Raw genomic sequence first — 17,102 nt, 5'->3', positions numbered from 1 at the left:
ACAAACTGCTCCCCTCAGGCACCTCCAGCAAGATGCCTTTTGACCCATATCCTGGGGACTCTGGGCTCACCTCTTGGTGTCCCTAAGCTGCCCTCAGCTACCTTTGAGGACAGCAGAGGGTCATATTAAGGAGGCAGAGGGATGGAAGGGAGGCCTAGACCCCTTACTAAGGAAGAATCCAGAGCCACAGGGGCTAGGCTGGTGGGGGCAGAGGCCTCTTACAGACCTAGTCTGAGCTCCAGGTCTGCCTTGGCCACTGACCTGTGAGGTAACCTGGAAAGCTGTCTTCCCCCATACCTCAGAGCCTCAGTTTCTTCATTAGTCACCTGGAGAAGTTTCATTCCTACCTCCAGGAACTACGACTCAAATAAGATCATGGATTTTTCAGGCTTTGAAAACTATTACACAGTCAACATGCGAGGGAAGCTTCATTCCAGAAGCTGCCTCCTTGATCAGAGTCACAACTCCTCATGTGTGAATATCCATGTGTGTGTGCATGCGTGCATTCGTGTACTCATAGAGGTCTGTATGTGCATATGTGTGTGGGTCCATGACTGCCCATGCATGTGACGTGTGCATCACTGGAGGTCTGTGTGTATATCTTGTGTGTCCTTGTCTGGACCTGGCTGTGGGTCTGGTGCAGTGTTTATAAAACCCAGAGATAGGAGATAGGGATCCACTGAGGAGTCTGGAGAACAGGCCAGACATCTGGTCTTGCCCCATGCTAGCCTCAGGGGGAGGGGAGCAAGTGACATGGAGCTGACACAGACCAGGCCATCACTGCAAACAGGCTTAGGGTGCCTGGAGAGCTCTGGTTCACACCTCAGGGACCAGTTCCCTGAAGCCCCTGGGCTTTGTGACTTTCCATCTCCCTCCTCACTGGCAGGAAAACTCCTGGAACAAGGGTGGGGTTGGAGCCAGAGGATGAGGAGCCAGAACCAGAGGCCAAGGAGGGAAGGAAAGCACACAGGCTGCCTGGGGGGCCTGAAGCACGGCCCAGCATTAGCCTGGCGCCGGCAGCCAGGAAGGGAGCATGGAGAATCCTTTGAGCTGGGGCAATCAGAGGGCCTCCTGGAGGAGGAACATTTGGCTGGGGATTTTGTGAAGGGATTTTCAGGTGAGAGACTGCTGGACCAAGCCCTGGGAGAGATGGATGGCTGCCTGCCTGGTACAGGAACAGAGCAGCAATAGTGAGACCGAGGAGAGAGATGGGTAGTACTGGAAGGACCTAGGTGCTATACTAAGGGTAAGAAGTAACAATTCTTATCAAGGAGTCAGAGTATTTAAGCTGTGCTCCTCTAAGCCCCAGGGACTTGAGCAGGGACTGCTGCACGTGGAGGTGGGGAGAGGAAAGCCAAGTGGGCAGAACCCTGGCCCCCACCTCCTGCTTCAGCCAAAGCATTTTACACATTTTACATCAGTTGGTACATTGGCAAATGTTCCACCACCAAGAGCAATGGCTAATGGGAGCCCTAAGCATTTTAAGCAGAGGAATGACATGGTCCCCATTTGCCATTTAGAAGGCTCCCTCTGGCTGCTGAGTGGATGGGTTGGAAGGGGAAGACCGAGGCCAAGGGGCCTGTAAGGAGGCCACAGAGGAGGAAAAGAGGCAAGATGCAGGGCAATAGCAGTAGGGAGGGAGGAGAGCTTTAATTTGGGGTTCAGGAGGCCAAGTGGGCAGGTCAGCAAGAAGCTGAAGATGGACAGAGTTGGGTGGACAGGAACCTGAACCCGAAGTGGGGCCCCTGGGCCAGAAGGACAACTGCTCTCTGAGGGGCCTGTGGCCTGGGGTTGGAGGGAGGGGTGGCAGGAGGCTCTGCATCTGGTGTTCCAGAAAGGTGGTTAGGCGTGTGTGAGGCCCAGTATACTCTCACCTCATCCCAGCCCAATCTGCCTGCTAATTACAGGGCAGCCACCAGCCACCAGCCATCAGCCCTAGGGAAGAGGAGTCAGAGAAGAAGGATCTGAGGGAGGGGACAGGCTGCAACAGGAGATTCTGTAGTCTGACTTTAGGAATGACTTCCTGAGGGTTTCTAGACCTGGGACCAGTGGGAACTGGGCTCCAGGGAGACCCCATTAGTTGGGAGATGGGGATATGGGTATTGTGGAGGGAGATGGGGAAAGGCCAGGATTCCATATCTGACTTTTTCATCTAAACCATTGGTCAACAAGTGGAACAGGTGCTGGATCTCAATGCCTTCTTGCCCCCTCAGTCAGGACCCAACCGTGGCCTCTTCTGTCTTTGGGGAACCCAAGCCATCCTGCGAGATTTCCAGTCTGGGAGAAAAGAGGAGAGATGGTTCCTGCTTTGGGGAGCTCCCAGGCCAGGGGACAGAAGATTTAGGCTTGAGATGAGGTGGACAGGAGTGCTCATACTCCCACCCCTACCCTTGCCCCTGCTCCTCTGGATCCTGGGCAGAAGGAGAGGGGCAAGGTAGGCAGGGAGCCAGGACAGAGCAGGGGGCCAGGCATTTCCTCCCCTTCCCTATTGGACAGATTCGGAGCTCAGGCCTCTTTATTCCTTTCTTCCTCCTCACACCACCCCTGGGCCCCAGGAAAGCCCAGGCTCAGCAGCAGGTGGCTTGCCCGGGGCCAGGATGCCTAGTTTCTCTGTAGCTCCAGCTTCAATCCCTGTGTGACCTTGGACAAGTTCCTACACCTCTCTGGCTGGGTCCATGTAAACCAGAAAAATTATCCTCCACACCCACCTCCCAGAAGATGAAGTTGTAATTGTTAGTTGATTAAGAGGATGAGGGAAAGTACATCTCGCTTCCAATCAGGAACAGCCCTCTTTTTGGCCCCCCTTAGTTCCCTGGACAGTTTGAGATGCCACTTTCTACTTCCTCTGTCTGCAATAGAAGGATGAGCTGACTGGCCTTTCCTGTGGAGGGTGGGGGTGACTCACGTGCCCTAGGCGTCCCCTCCCGCTTATCGGCTCACCTCAGATTAACCTGTGACTCACAAAGCAAGTACCGGATGCTGTCGGGGGCGGGGGCGGGGGGGGCGTGAGGGGGTTGCCTACATGTGTATCAGGGGTAGGGGGCCCTCGTGGCCCAGTGGTTAAGAGCTCGGCTGCTAACCAAAAGGTCAGTAGTTCGAATCCACCAGGCGCTGCTTGGAAACCCTGTGGGGCAGTTCTACTCTGTCCTATAGGGTCACTACAAGTTAGAAACTCATCAGCAAGGGTTTTTTTTTTTAAAACGGGGTTGGGGGGCAGCCTAGCCCAAATGTGACATAATAGCTCAGGGACTGAGCAGCCCTCAGGACTTCGTTGAATGTAACCTGCTGCAAGGACCTTAGGCTTTGGGGTCCTGCTCTTATTCTCCAAAGTAAGGAGCCAGGCAAAGGAAAATGGGGTTTTCAGCTAAAAGAGGGTTTGGAGGGAGTTGTCAGATGCCACAGCCAGAAGGGAGGACCCTTTGAGAGTTCATTGACTGTAACTACTTAGAGAAGTTCAGAAGGTTAGTGAGAACTGGGGAAACTGGGGCCCAAGAAGGGGAAGGCTTTATTTAAAGCTACAGGAAGGAATCCAGTGTTTCTGCCTCCCACCTGAGAGCTTTTTCTCCTGGCCTGCTCTCCAATAACTGCAGATTTTCCCTTTTATAACAACCCAGAGCTGGAGGCAAAACCCCCCCACACAGACTAGTGGTCACAGATGTGCGCACGTCCCAACATACAGAGTGGACAAATCATGCCATACATCGGATACATACGCCCATCCGTCTATGTCTACCCCACATAGGTAAATGCAGAGGCCCCCAGACACAGATGCACCCATGTAGACGCACATACTTGCTCACACATAAGGAGATCCTTCTAGGCTTCTCTCCTCCCTTTCCCCTAAGGTTTCCACTTTCCCCCTCCCCTGAAGCCCTGGTGGACTGGGGCCTGAGTGGCCACACAGGAGTCATCCTGGGCTGGGGCAAAGGAGCCCCAGGCAGAGTCATCTCGGACCACACCAACATCCTCAGCTATTTCCCAGAGAAAACCTGAGAAAACAGGTTGGAGCTGCAATGTGAGGGATTGAAGTGAGAGCCCGGGCTCCCTGGACTGATCCCAAAGCTCTTTAAAGGGCCTGGGAAAGAGGACTAACCTCTCCCCACACTCACCCTTACCCCCACAGCGAGTGCAGGAAGGGATGGAGCAGCAACTCAGGCTTCTGAGTTTTTAGCCCTCTTCTCTTGTCACATTGGGTGCTGGGTGCCTGACAATGCCCTCAACATGCCCATTTCATAGGTGGGGAGACTTGAGTCCAGCAAGGGGAAGCAACTTGCACAGGGCCACATAGGGAGGTGGTGGCAGGGCCCGGGCTCATTCCCGTTTCGGGTTGGTGTCATCACGTGCTGCACAGTCCTGCTTCCAGATTCCACCCCAGCCACAGGGTAACTCAGAGCCAGGTTTGTGAAAGAGCCTGAAGCTATGGGTCTGCACCTGACCTGGGGATGAAACACAGTTGTTTAATACCAGTCAGCAACCCCTGTCCCTCCTGAGCCTACACGATGGAGGGACTGTGGAGAATGACGGACCAAGAAAAAAGGAGGTAGAAGAGCCAGACATCCATGAACTGTGGGGCTCCATGAGGCTGGCGTCAGGTTTCTCTCACTGCAAATAAAGCCTGGCATGCTAGTGCTTGGAGTTCACAAGTGTAGACTCAGGCTCACACAGCCAATTTCAACCCTGGGCTGTAGCTGTCCCATGACAATGACAGGTAGGGACTGGCATAGATTCACAAGGACTAACAGAGCTGAGACAAAATTAGATACCAGAGTTCCTGGCTTCTTCTCATCTTGACAAGGAAGCTCAGTAGCCAGGAATCAAAATTCCTCCACAACGGGCCCTGCCTGCCCCTGAACCTGTTCCTCCATTGGAAAAATGAGGTTACCCAGAAACACCTACTTCAGAGAGCAAGTATGATTATATGATCATATTTACATGTGAAATACGTACAATAACCTATTCTGCACTCAATAAATGTAAACTTTTTATTACCTCAATTTTCATCTTTAACTATCACCCTCCACCTGTTCCAGACAGAATATGCAAGTTATGAGTTCTTTAAGTCTTCTAGTGGCCTTCCCTGCCCTCCATCTGCCTGGGATAGGGGGCCCCTTCCACACACACCTGTGTCCTATTTGAGCAAAGCACTGTACCAGGTGCCACGAAGGACACCAAGAAATCTATGTTCAAACATGTTTCCTGCCAGCGAGGAGTTTAACATATAGGAGACAAGGCTAAAACCATGTGAAAAAGGAAAATAAGCCAGGAACTTGGGGAAAAAGAAGAAATTTAATTGTAAATCAGCACTCAAGACAACAGAAGAGTTCGCACTGTCCGTGATTGCAAAGTGAACCGAACAGACAGTGATTACTCTAATAGCTCAGAGAAGGAAGATGATCACTTTAGGCTGGGGGTGAGGGAAGGATTGAAGGAGGAGGCACTATTTGAGCTGAGTCTGGAAAAACAGTCAGGATTAGGGGAGGCGGAGGAGCAGGGAGAGGCTGCCGGAAGGGAGATGTGGACCAGACTGATAGGAGGCAGCCCCCCTCCCTGGCACTGGGAGCTCCTGGAGGGTAGGAAAGTCTCACTCACCTCTGCAGCCCATGGCAGGTGAGAAGTGTGACAGCAAAGGGCAGACAGCCAGGGCAGATGTACAGAGCTGCAGGGACTATGACACTGAGAGGTCACGGCAGTACCCACTACTGCGTGCATCTCCCTCCTGGACTGGGGGACCCAAGTGGCCAAGACCACCAGTCCCCCTCACCCACCCAGCCCCTTCCTGTCCTCTGTTCTTTTCCACCATCCCCACTCTGGGAAGCAGCAGCACCCACACAGGACGGCACTGTGCCCCTCCAATGTGGTCCACTCATACACACACAGCCCCCTTTCCACTGTTCACTGTGGGTGCTCTGTGACCCTCAGGAAGTGCCACACCTTCTCTGGGCCCCATCTAAAGGCCTGACGCTGCACTAAAGGGTACCCTCAGGTCTAAGCACGCATCTGGCAGTGGGAAGACAGCAGTCTCGCCTCTGGGCACAGGGCTTCTGGAAGTAACCTAGGAGAAGAAAACGGTCCAGGCCAGAGCTGCAGGTGGATGGATCTCCTGGATTCTGTTCTCTCTCTGAGATACTTCCCTCTCCTCTTCTGGAGGTTCAGACTGCTGGGCCCAGGGGGCCCACAGGACATCATGGCCCCTGCCTCAGTGCTGGGGCAGGCCCCTGAGAAATCAGACGGAAAACTGGGGCAGAGCTTTTGTGGGGAATGATTCTGTGTGTTTAGGCCAGGAGGCCCTCCATAGAGGGTCCATATGCAATGAGAGTGAAGGTCACCCCATTGACATCTTGCTCCCAAGGTCGGAAGTCCTGCCGTACATCCACAGCTTGCTCCTGGTGCTGGAATTTACACAGTCCACCTCTCACTTCGGGCCTCCACATTCTGCACCAGGCCTTCGCCCAGCACGGCAAAGTCTTCCAGGATTGCTTCCACATTGGGCACCATTACCAGCTCCCCACCTTGAGAAACCACCATGCGCCCCTTTGTGCTGGAGGCCTGGAGGAATCAGAGAAGAAACATGAGTGGGGATGTCACAAAGCCACACTCAAGAGACACTAGGCCGGAGGAAGTGTGGGGGTGTGGAGACAGACACGCTAGCTCACATGCCTCACACTTGACACAGGTTTGCTCATGGAGCAGATCACACAGACATGCAAGCCCAAAGAGAAACACTTGTACACTCAGGAACACACGGTGGTCACCAGCCAGCGCACCTTGAAGGGCTGGGGCTGGAAGCTGGTGGGCTTCCAGAGGACACCAATCACCTTTCCACCATGCTGGTCATAGAAGAAGAGGGCCAGATCCCCAAAGGCCTCCTAGAGGGGGCAGGACAGAGACAAGATTGTAAGCGGGCACCTCAGTGCCTCCTCCATGGCCCCAGCTCCTCCTGGAAGTCTCCTCTCCAGGTCAGCCAGCCCTTTAGGACCTACCCTGAGCTGTGCCAGATAGAACTGGGGAGGGTCATAGCCCAGCACAGGCATCAAGAGCGAGGGCCGAGGCTCACTGAACAGGCCACGGCAGAAGGAGGCAGCTGGTGAGTCCACAGCCTGACGGTGCCGGGGGATGTGGCGGGGAGACAGGTGGATTAACACATCGTATATGTCCAAGGGTGGCCGGAACACCGTCTGAGGAAGGGTGAGGAGGGGTTAGCAGTGCCCACTTAGGGTTGGGAGCGGGACCATAAACCCCTCCACATGCTTCCCTCCATCCTCTTTGTTAACCACCCATCAGAGGCCTGCATGTGGGAATACTAAGACCAACGGAGGAAGTATCTGAGGCAAGCCTGGGTCCAGCATAAGAAACACAAGCATGAGGCCCGGATGGAGCCAGGGCACCAGGTTCTCCTCCAGGCTCCACCACTGCCTTCTCTGGACAGTCACCAAAACAGGGAATGGGGCATCCAGGAGGACCCCTTGAGCTCTGGACTACCAGGGTTCAAAGGCAGAATCCTCAGAGTCCTGGAGTCACTCTTGGTCAGGGGCTTACCCTAATGTCCCCAGGCCCCCAGGGATCCATCAGCTGCTTCTCTAGGACAGGCAGGGCCTCAGCTGCCAGGACCACGAGCTGCCGTAGGATCTGGAGGTAGAGAAATATCAGACCAGACCTGACCACGGTTCTCTCTTAGCACAGGCTGACCCTGCTTTTTCTTTGGAGGAGGAAACTACACATTTAGAGGCAGAGATGGGGTTGAACCTGGGCTGAAGGTCCATCCTGTGTCCACACAGAGCTCTTGCGGTCCTGAGGGGTAATGATGACCATGACGGGGAGTCGTGTCCGAGCTGCCAGGAAGCCACTGCGGATCTCTACCTGCTCCTCCACTGGGGACAAGGGGGGGATCCCAGGTCAGCCTGCCCCTCCCCCAGATACCTCTACTGCCCCAGGTCCTCCTACTGTAGGCCCAGCAGCTGCCCATCAGAGATCTAAAGCCCCTACCCCAAGTGGCTTTAGGAACATTGCATTTGCCTCAAAGTGGAGCATTAATCGCCCAGCCTCCATCCAGAAGCAGAATTTTCCACAGCCTGGCACATCCATTCTGGTTTCCGGGACTGTACAAGCTGAGGCCTGTCCCTAGCCCCCTCTTCCCTGTGCCCCACACACCTGGGGAATTAGGTAGCTGACACCTTGCTCTCTGCTGGCACCAGGAGCTCCTCATATTACAGCCAGAAATCACCATCCCCAACCCCCAAGAGTTCTGGGCATCTATTCTAATCCGGACCCTTTCCCACTCCCTGCCATAAGACCTCTCACCTGGTGTTCAGGGTCCCCATTCTGCTCTCCTCTCCCTCCACACCCCAAGCATAGCTTGCTTACCGCCCACAGTCCACTCTGTTTCTGACCATCATGTGGGCAAACCATGTCTCTACAGCCCTAGAGCTCCTTAAAGGCTGGACCTGGACCTCATCCTCCTGAAAACTCCCCACCTCAAGGGCCAGGCTTAGACAGGAGAGGCAGAGAAAACCTAAGACTGGCAGGGAAAACCCTTGCCTATCCCATTCTGCAGTCCATAAAGGGTAGTTTTTCCAGCAGTCTGACCCCAGTCCTACCGCTCACCAGTGAGCTCGTTGTTCAGGTTGACAATGAGAGGGTTGTTCTTCCAATCAAAGGTTGATACCAGGTAGAGGAACCGAAGGAAGCCAACCTGGGGGGAGCTGAGGGCAGGGCGTAAGTGCAGAGTCTGGGGCCTGGCTCACCCCTCATCTCCCATCAGTCACAACCTAGGGAGGCCAGGCCCCTTGGCGTGGACTGGGAGGCGAGGGTCTCAGAATCTCTTTTGTCATTTGTTTCCACTAACCTCCCTCATCTAGGCTCGGGCTGTAGTATGAGGGACGACAGCTGACCCCCAAAGGGAACTTCCCTCCTGGGTAAAGGGCAGAGGAAATCACCTGGGTGGGGAGAAGGGCTCAGGGTGCAGGAAAAGGGCAGCGGCCACCAGGTCCAGGCTCTCGTCAGAAAGCCCCTCACCGAGAAGCTGGGCACGCACCCACCGCTTGGCCAGCCGAGCCACGCCTGAGAAGGCTGAGTGCTGCTGTTGGAGTCTAGGGGGAGAAGGGGATAGTGACAATAAGACCCAGACACCTAGAGCCCAGGACAAGGTCTCAGCCCCAGTGCCATCATTTACTGAACCCTTACCCAGTGCTGGCCTCTGTGCTAATGCTTTACATGCATAATCTCATATTCTCCTAACAAATGCCCTAAGACATTGATCCTATCGTTATTCCCATTTTACAAATGAGAAAAATAAGGTCCAGAGGAAAATCTGACCAAAGGGTCACAGCCAGTAACGGGTGAGTCAGGACTCCAGACCTTGTCTGACTCCAGGATGCACATCCCTGACCATGACACCGTCTGGCCTCCCAGAGGACAATAGGGGCCAGAAGGGCATTCTGCGCATGTGGCCATACCCGTGCAGGGCACTGGTGAGCAGGGGCAACTGCTTCGTGTCCCTCTCAAGGTGCAGGGAGGCAGGCGTGTCCCTCAGTGAGATCATCCCCTCGGGGCTCCGTATCTCCCTCAGGATCTGGGGCTCCCGCTGATAGGCCACACGTACCCGGAACACGAATCCATCCTGTCAGGAGGGGGTATGGGAACAGGAAGTAGATGTCAGCCCAGGCCCTGGGGGTGCTCTGTGGCCTGCATCCCCGCCCCTAGCCTGGTGTGCACAGGGGTATCCTCACCCATGCCCTGCCATCCCTGTCCTCCCCAGGGTATCCCTGTCTTACACCACGCTAACCTTGAGAACATCAGTGTGTGTGGCCGTGGCACGGCACTGCAGCCCATGTTGTTGCGTCAGTATCTCTGCCAGACGCAGCTGGAAGGCGGCTCGGACCCGCCGCACAGCCTCAGCATCCTGCGGCCACTGACCACTGCCTTCCAGGTGACATACCACTAGAGGAGAGGAGCAAGACATCGGTTTCTGACTGCAGTCTGAAGTGGCTGCTGCCCCTCCCATTGACTCCCATGCCTCCTAAGAGCCCCCTCACCAGTCATGGGCTCCACATAGGCTGGGCAGGGCTTGTTGGGCCGGGGCACCAGTGAGGCTCGCTCTCGGAGGCGCTCGTAGAAGGAGTAGGCTGGCCAGATGGGGGTTGGGGGAAATACCTGTGGAAGAAGGGGGGCTGAGGAAAGGGCTTGGGTCTGAGCAGGAGTGCGCAGCATCAAGAGTTGGAGCAGAGCTGGGGGTTCCCAAGCAGAGAAGGCTCCCTGCCCCCCTTGCACCTCACCTCCGTGTAGCGTAGCACCGGGTGAACTCCCTGAACAGCAGACACAGTCAGCGGGAGGCCCTCCAGGCCCCACAGCAGGTGGCTGAGGTCGTCATAGCAACGCACTGCAGCTGCCAGGGCCTCCTCACCTGTGCTGGAGGTCTGAGGAGGAGAAAACAGTCAGGAAGCCAGGACCATATAGAACCCTAGCACTACCAAGGATTGTGCCATGGCTCAGCTGAAGAGCCAGTGCCCCCTCTGCTGGACACCCTGGGAGGGTGCCTGCTGAGATGGTGAGGGCTCTCTTTCCCCACTAGTCCCACCCTACTACAATCTACGAACACTTTGCAATTGCTAGCCCGACCCCAGCCCAGAGCCCCTACCTCCTTCAGGCCTTGGATCAGTGCATCCAGGAAGCCCCCCACATAGTGGACACAGGTATCTGGGATGTCTGCATGGCTGGAGAGGGGCACAGACACAGTGAGGGCATGGAGGACTGTGTCCCAGCAGGACATGAGCTCCTCACCCCCAAGAGCCTGGGCCAGACCCTAGTAAAAGGCTCCCCAGCTTATGACTGCCTCCTGGCATTAACACTCACAGTGCCAAGAGGTGGGTGACCACCTGCTGGGGAATAAGGCGCTTCTGGGCCATAGAGGCTGCCTCCCAGACCACAGCTTCCCGAATGGCTCCATCTTGGAAACGCCGGAGCTCTGAGCGGGATCCCCAGAACTGGCGGAAGTCAGCAGCCTGAGGAGAGGAAATGAAGAAGGGCTCTGTCAGAACTCTCCCTGACAAGCCTCAATCCAGGTGGCGTGAAGACCACTCACCCACTCCCTCCATTGCACTTGCTGGGCTTCCCAAGACAGGGCCAAATCACCCCCCACACCCAGGTTCCTCACCTCGGGCTGGTCAGCCTCTGGACCCATCTCAAGGACACTGGTCAGCCCCTCAGGCGAGAGAAGCAATCCCAGGGTCAGGGACCCGGAGTCTCTGTGCTTTGGTGGATCCTGGCTGATATCCCACTGCAGGGTATAGAGAGGCTGAGCCCAACCCAAGAGTTCCCTAACCTGGCCCCCTCCCACATTCCTTTCCAGCTAAAGGGATGGTGTATTACTTGTGTCCCCTGAGCCCTGGATTCAGCCCCATTCTCCCACACACTCCCCCAATCCACACCACCTTACCTCTGGGACAGGGGGCCGAGAGTGGGCCAGCAGGTGCAGCCGGGACCCCAGGCCCTGCTCTAGGAGGGTGGTTAGTGGGCCCAAAGCAGCTGAGACATAATCCCCGCCGTAGTCTTGCAGCTCAGACCACAGCTTCAGCCGGTGACATGCTGCCTGCAGACGGCTCAGTGGGCGGAGACTGAGGGTACAGAGAGAGACAAAGAGAAGGAATAGGGCTCTGCTGGCCCCAACTCCCACTCTCACTCCCAGGAAGGCCTGAGCACCTGCCTGAGGACCTTGCCCAGTCACTGTAGCCCCAGGAAACAGGACTTGCCAACAGTCCTGTCACCGCTAAACTCACTGCAGGATGTGGTCAAAAGCCCGGACCATGGGTTTGGGAGTCATCAACAGCAGCTGGAATCCGTCATCAGCTTTGCTGTCCAGCAATGCCATGGACAGTCGTGCCTCATGTTGCACCTGGGGCCACAGGGTCAGGAGGGAACTCACATGTGAAACTGGTACTACTGTACCCACTCGTTGACCTGAGGGCTCAGACCAGGACACATGCCTGCCCTGAGCTCTTTCGAGAGGAGGTTCTGGTACCAGCAGAAAGGACAGAGTCTGGGGCAGGGCCATCTGGGGAACCCAGGAACAGGGGCCCACTGGTACCTGGTGGTAAGTGGAGGCAGTGACATCAGCACAGAGATTGAGACGGCCTGAGGAGTCCAGGAAGACAACAGGGAAGGCCTGGTGGAAGTCAGCCAGGGCAGGCTGGGGGTGGGGTGAGGAATGGTAGAGTGAAACCAGTCAGGGTTGGAGCCTTATCTTCAGGTCCCCTCACCCAGACCTGTCCTTGCCCCAACTCACCAAGGAGGGATCTGAGCTGAGACATAAACTGATCCCATTGACTGTCAGATCTGTGGTAGCTAGAGTGAACCAGAGAAGGTGGGTCTGTCAGGGGTGCCCCCTTCTTGGGGACACAGCCCTAAGTACACCCTCCCTAACCCCAAGTGCCTGCAACTGCCTGTGTCTGGGATTCAGTTTGCTCATCTGTCTGATGGCAAGGAGCAGACTGATCCCTGCTGGGATGAGAAGAATCCCAAGAGGAGTGAAACCCTTGGCCTTTCCCAGTCTAGCTGCCTCACCCAGAAACTGCAAGACGCTTCTCAGGACCTGGTAGCTGCTCATGGTGGTATGGATCTTGCGTGTGGACCCAAGGAAGGTAACCAGCATGGAGACCAGGAACCCGCTGAACCCACCCAGGCCCTGAAAGAGACGGAGGTAGAGGCCAGAGTTCCGAGCCAGCCCATCACTCAACGGGGCTGTGAGGCTGGGCCACCCCCAACACACCTTGTCCAGCTCACGCTGCCGCAGCCAGACCTTCAGAAGAGCCACACCATCCTTCAGTCCTGGGGCCGAGCCCAGCACAGCTGACAGCAGCTGCACATGGGACTCAAGGGCTGTGTCCTGTAGGACCCACGTGTTGTAGTGGGGCGTGGGGGGCTCTGGGCTCCCTATGGGAGCAAACGGCAAGACATGAGGAGACAAGTCCTCATGATACCCCTTCCCTCCAGCTCTACCTTGACACCAGTGTTTGCTCACCATCCCCTGGAGGACTCTGCCCTTGGTACCAGGCAGAGCGCACATTGTTCTTGGTTGGCAGCAGGCGGCACGGGCGGAAAAAATCAGGCGGGGGGCATGGATGCAGACGTACAGTGACCAGGCGCTCATCTCTCCCTGGGCGGAGACAGGGCATTGAGACCCTGAGGCCACCTTGAGGGAGAGGGGCCCCCACAACTCCCACCTCAAAGTTGAGTTCCCGTGCCTATTTCTCTGGATTTGAGGGCCCTACGCCTCCTCGACTGGACTAGTCAGCCATGCTGTGCCCTAGCACTGTGTGTGCTTCCTACCCTGCGGCCGCAGCAGCAATGAGGGTTTCAGATGGCAGCCATTGTTGTAGGAGAAGCGAACACTGCCAAAGAGAGGATCCCGGGCCAGGTGGTGAGCCAAGTGGGCCAGGTAGAGGGCGCGCTTGCGGAAGTAGCGCTGGTTCAGCCCATCCTTGTCCTGTAGGATCTCCTGGAGGAGCCAGAAGAGGAAGAGACGACTGTGAGGTATTACAGAGCTTGAGGGCAAAGATGAAGCTGAGGTGAGAGTCCAGCCTGGCAACCCCAGGCCAGAGTCCCTGAGCCAGGGCTAACAACACCATACCCAGTTCTCAGATGAGGAAAGCAAAGTCCCAAAAGGGCAGAAATTGGCCCAAGGGCACATCTAAAGCTACCCTCACAATGACTGCAGTGGAATGCTCTGTTAAGTTAGAATTCAGATTTCAACACCCTGGCAAGTGGAAGGTGGGAAAGAGGGAGGGCCCCAAGGATTTGTAGGTGGTAAAGTGTCAGGCCTCTCTAGCCCTGAACCATGGACCTCACCCTGGGCATGGTCAGTGCCACATCCACATTGATGTCCGGCCGGATGCAGGTGCCCAGAAGGTAGCTGCCCACAACGGTGACCTGGACTGGAGGCAGGAAGCGAAAACAGCCCTTCACAGTAAAAGGCACTTGGTGGAGGGGGACTCGAACCCCAGCTGGGAGCCACGTCTGGTCCATCAGCTGTGGGGACAGAGACGGTGACAGGTATAGATTCAACTGCCTTCCCCAGAACATGCTTTCTCCATTTCACTTAACGGCAACTCCATACTACTAGCTCAAGCCAAAAACCTTTAAGTCACCTTGACACGTGTCTGTTAAAGATGCCCGTTTCTACCTTCAAACTATATCCAGAGACCGACCACTTCACTTTCCACCCTAGTCTTGACCGACCACCATTTTTCAGTGGATCACTACACAATAGGTTCCTAACTAGTCTCCCTGATTTCACTTTTGTCCCTTTCCACGTTACTTTCAACACAACAGCCTGAGTGAACTTTTTTAAACCCAAGGTAAATCACATCACTCCTTTCCGAAAAAAAAAAGAAAAAACCTCTGCAGTGGCTCCCCACTTCATTCAGAGCAATGGCCAAAGTCCTGATTTTGGTATATAAGGCTCTACATGATAGGCCACTTTCCCTCACTGCCTTTCTGAACACATCTCCTTCTAACTCCCCCTCATCACTGCAAAGATTGGGCCAGGCTCCTAACTTTGAGCCTTTGTGTATTGGTTATTTCCCCTTCCTGGACTGGTTCCTCCTCCCTGACTTACCTCCCTCAAACCTTCACACAAATGTCACTTCAAAAGCCTACCCTCACCACCCTAAATAGAATTGCAAACCATCACCACTCCCTGGTACTCCCAATTTCCTTACCTTCCTTTATTTTTGTCTTTTTCTAAGGTAGTACTTACCACTTTCTAAGGTTACCATAACTCATAACTTATTATTTATACCTATTGCCCTAACGCTAGAACGTAAAATGTTTTGTTCTCTGATGTATCCTAAAGACGTGAATATTGTCAGGCACCTAAGTGCTTCTTGAATGAATGAATATGTGAATGACCACACTCCAAGCTGAGCCTTCTGGCAGTGAGAATGAGTTCGCTACTATCCCAACACCTCCAGAGAATAACATGGCCCATCTGAGACGCCCCCACTGAGGACTTCTTTTGGGCTTCCCAATCCCTTGAGCTATTCACTTTACCTCTGTCTCAGGAATTGAGGGCACCCTCAGGATCCGCTGGTTGACCTCCCGCAGGAAGGCATCAATGCGCTCCTTCTTCTTCTCTGACAGCCTCACTTCCTTTAGTAGCTCCTCTACCTGTAAGGGGAGAAGGGGTAAGTCCAACAGCCTCAGGGTCCCAAGCCCATCCCCCCAACCCAAATCCCAACCACCCAACAGTACCTGTAAACGAAGCAGGCTGGAATGGAACAGGCTCTCGGTCTCCCGAAGGCGATTCAGCTCCTCACTGGTGGGCTCCTTGTACAGTTCTGCCCGGTTGAGCTTCACTGGCTGCAAGAGGCCCTCCGCTGGAGACTCAGCCACTGTGCGTTTCTTTGAGGACACCTTCTTCCCTTCCTTGCCTGTGCCTTCCAGAGTTGGCTCCATCACCTGTGGCCAGTGAGAGGGAGAAACCAGTGTGAGGTCATAGGTGCGTTAAGCGCTACCATGATAGGATGAGGGTAAAGACTTCATCTCCTCCTGGTTCCTCTTTTGAATGGGAGTCAGATTCTGTAAAACTCAGGATAATCATTACTTGGAAGCTCTAAACTGAAAACTCCTTGAAGTGAGGGCTCTCTGTCGACCTCACAGCACAAACATGGATCTCTGTCTGGAGTTCGTAGGGGTAGAAGCTGACTGGGCCTTGCCCTAAGCTCTGCCCAAGCCCCCTTGTATTTCCAGGTGCCATCCATGGCAGGACTTCATTTTCTGCTGGGTTAGGCCTGGGTCTTCTCCAATGCCCTCTTCACTGTTGCTTCTACTCATATCCTGCCAAGTTTCATCTTCCCTAGCAAGACCTGACGATATCAGTGCCCATTAATTACTCAATAATACAAGGAACTAGAACCTACTGGGCCCAGGAGTGTAAACTCAGAAGTCATTAAATCCTCACAATAATGCTAGCAGAAAACAGACACTTGAGGGAGGTCTTGTGACTCACTCAAGGTTCCACAATTTGTATGCACTGTACTGTACTGTGAGCAGAATTCAGACCCAGGTCTGCGAGATTCCAAACCTTTTCTCCTATAGCCCTGCGCCCGCCCCCTCCACAGTCCCACACCGGAGAGGGGCTTACTGCAGCGCTCCAGGAACACCACAGTGTGCCTTTCGCTACAGCAGGAAGCACAGAACTGGGCACGAGAGAAAGATCCCGCCCAACGTCAAGAAAAAAGGACCCGGGCAGGGAAATAGTTCAAACCTCGGGGCTCTTCAACTCCAAGGTACAGAGCTGACGAATGGAGCAGAAGCTCAGTAGGCGTCAGTACTTCTATCCAAATCCTGTCAGGCTCCACCTCCCCTAACAAGCCTTGATTGTATCAGTGCCCCAGACTGGAAACATTGGGGAAACGGGATTACTCCACAGGGGCCTGACCTCGTGTCCCACGCGGGCGAGCTGTCAGGCTCTGGCATCTACACCCAGTCCTACAGCCAGGGACGGAGTCACATTGAGTTTCCCTTCCTTCCAGCTGGCTCACCCACCTCCGGGTCCCCAGCCGCTCCGGCAGGCGCCGGCCCCATCACTCCGGGTTCCACTCCCGCACTTCTGGTTCAGGTTCGGTCTACACGCCTCAGCGTCCCACGTGGGCGGAAGTAGTGAACTCCAGGACTCAAGTCAATGAGAGTCCAGCTCCTCAGGACTCCGCCCAGCTCCAGAACCATGGGGATGTTGCCCGGATAGTCGCTCACCATTGGTCCGTCACTCTTAAGGACCGCCCATTGAAGGAGGGACCAGACGGGTTCTACGATTTACGGCCTCTTCGCGACTCTAGGCCGGAAGCCTGCTGGTAGCTTCGCCGTAGCTTCCTTTTCCTCACTTCCTTCGCATGGATCTAGAAGGGAAGGGCGGAGCTAACTTGGATTCTACGTGTTTGCTTATTTATACTGGTGATTGACACCTCCTGTGTGCCAAGCCAAAGTTCACGTCGCTGGTGACCAAGATATACTGGAAGCTTTCATTCTAGTAAGGGTGGAGGGAAGAAAGACAATAAGTATATGATAGGGTAACTTCAGGTGGTGGTAAGTGCTATAAAGAAAAAGCTGAG

The 17,102-nt window shown here is 54.9% G+C and overlaps 1 protein-coding gene across 2 annotated transcripts; it reads right to left on the bottom strand.

The window, feature by feature from the left end:
* Window positions 1-5,806: 5,806 nt before the first annotated feature.
* On the bottom strand, window positions 5,807-16,646 carry NOL6 (nucleolar protein 6). Of its 2 annotated transcripts, XM_004372331.2 has the most exons (26): window positions 16,540-16,646; window positions 15,244-15,450; window positions 15,043-15,159; window positions 13,840-14,019; window positions 13,321-13,489; window positions 13,013-13,147; window positions 12,761-12,924; window positions 12,556-12,676; window positions 12,278-12,336; window positions 12,080-12,181; window positions 11,772-11,887; window positions 11,432-11,609; window positions 11,150-11,272; window positions 10,849-10,997; window positions 10,634-10,709; window positions 10,272-10,412; window positions 10,032-10,149; window positions 9,782-9,936; window positions 9,453-9,616; window positions 8,934-9,086; window positions 8,602-8,699; window positions 7,744-7,868; window positions 7,537-7,626; window positions 6,981-7,175; window positions 6,765-6,866; window positions 5,807-6,546 (listed from the first exon to the last, which is right to left on the bottom strand). In XM_004372331.2, the coding sequence occupies exons 1-26, from the start codon at window positions 16,576-16,578 to the stop codon at window positions 6,397-6,399; spliced, it is 3,426 nt and encodes a 1,141-aa protein (XP_004372388.1). In that variant the 5' UTR covers window positions 16,579-16,646; the 3' UTR covers window positions 5,807-6,396. The 2 variants fall into 2 exon arrangements, with proteins under 2 accessions (XP_004372388.1, XP_004372389.1); XM_004372332.2 differs by lacking the exons at window positions 6,765-6,866; window positions 6,981-7,175; window positions 7,537-7,626; ... (5 more) ...; window positions 10,032-10,149; window positions 10,272-10,412.
* Window positions 16,647-17,102: the final 456 nt, after the last annotated feature.

The sequence above is a fragment of the Trichechus manatus genome, unplaced genomic scaffold (genome assembly GCF_000243295.1).
Source record: "Trichechus manatus latirostris isolate Lorelei unplaced genomic scaffold, TriManLat1.0 scaffold00016, whole genome shotgun sequence".
NCBI classification, from domain to species: Eukaryota; Metazoa; Chordata; class Mammalia; order Sirenia; family Trichechidae; genus Trichechus; species Trichechus manatus.
The sequence above is the reverse complement of the archived record's forward strand: the minus strand, read 5'-3'. Positions and strand labels throughout refer to the sequence as shown.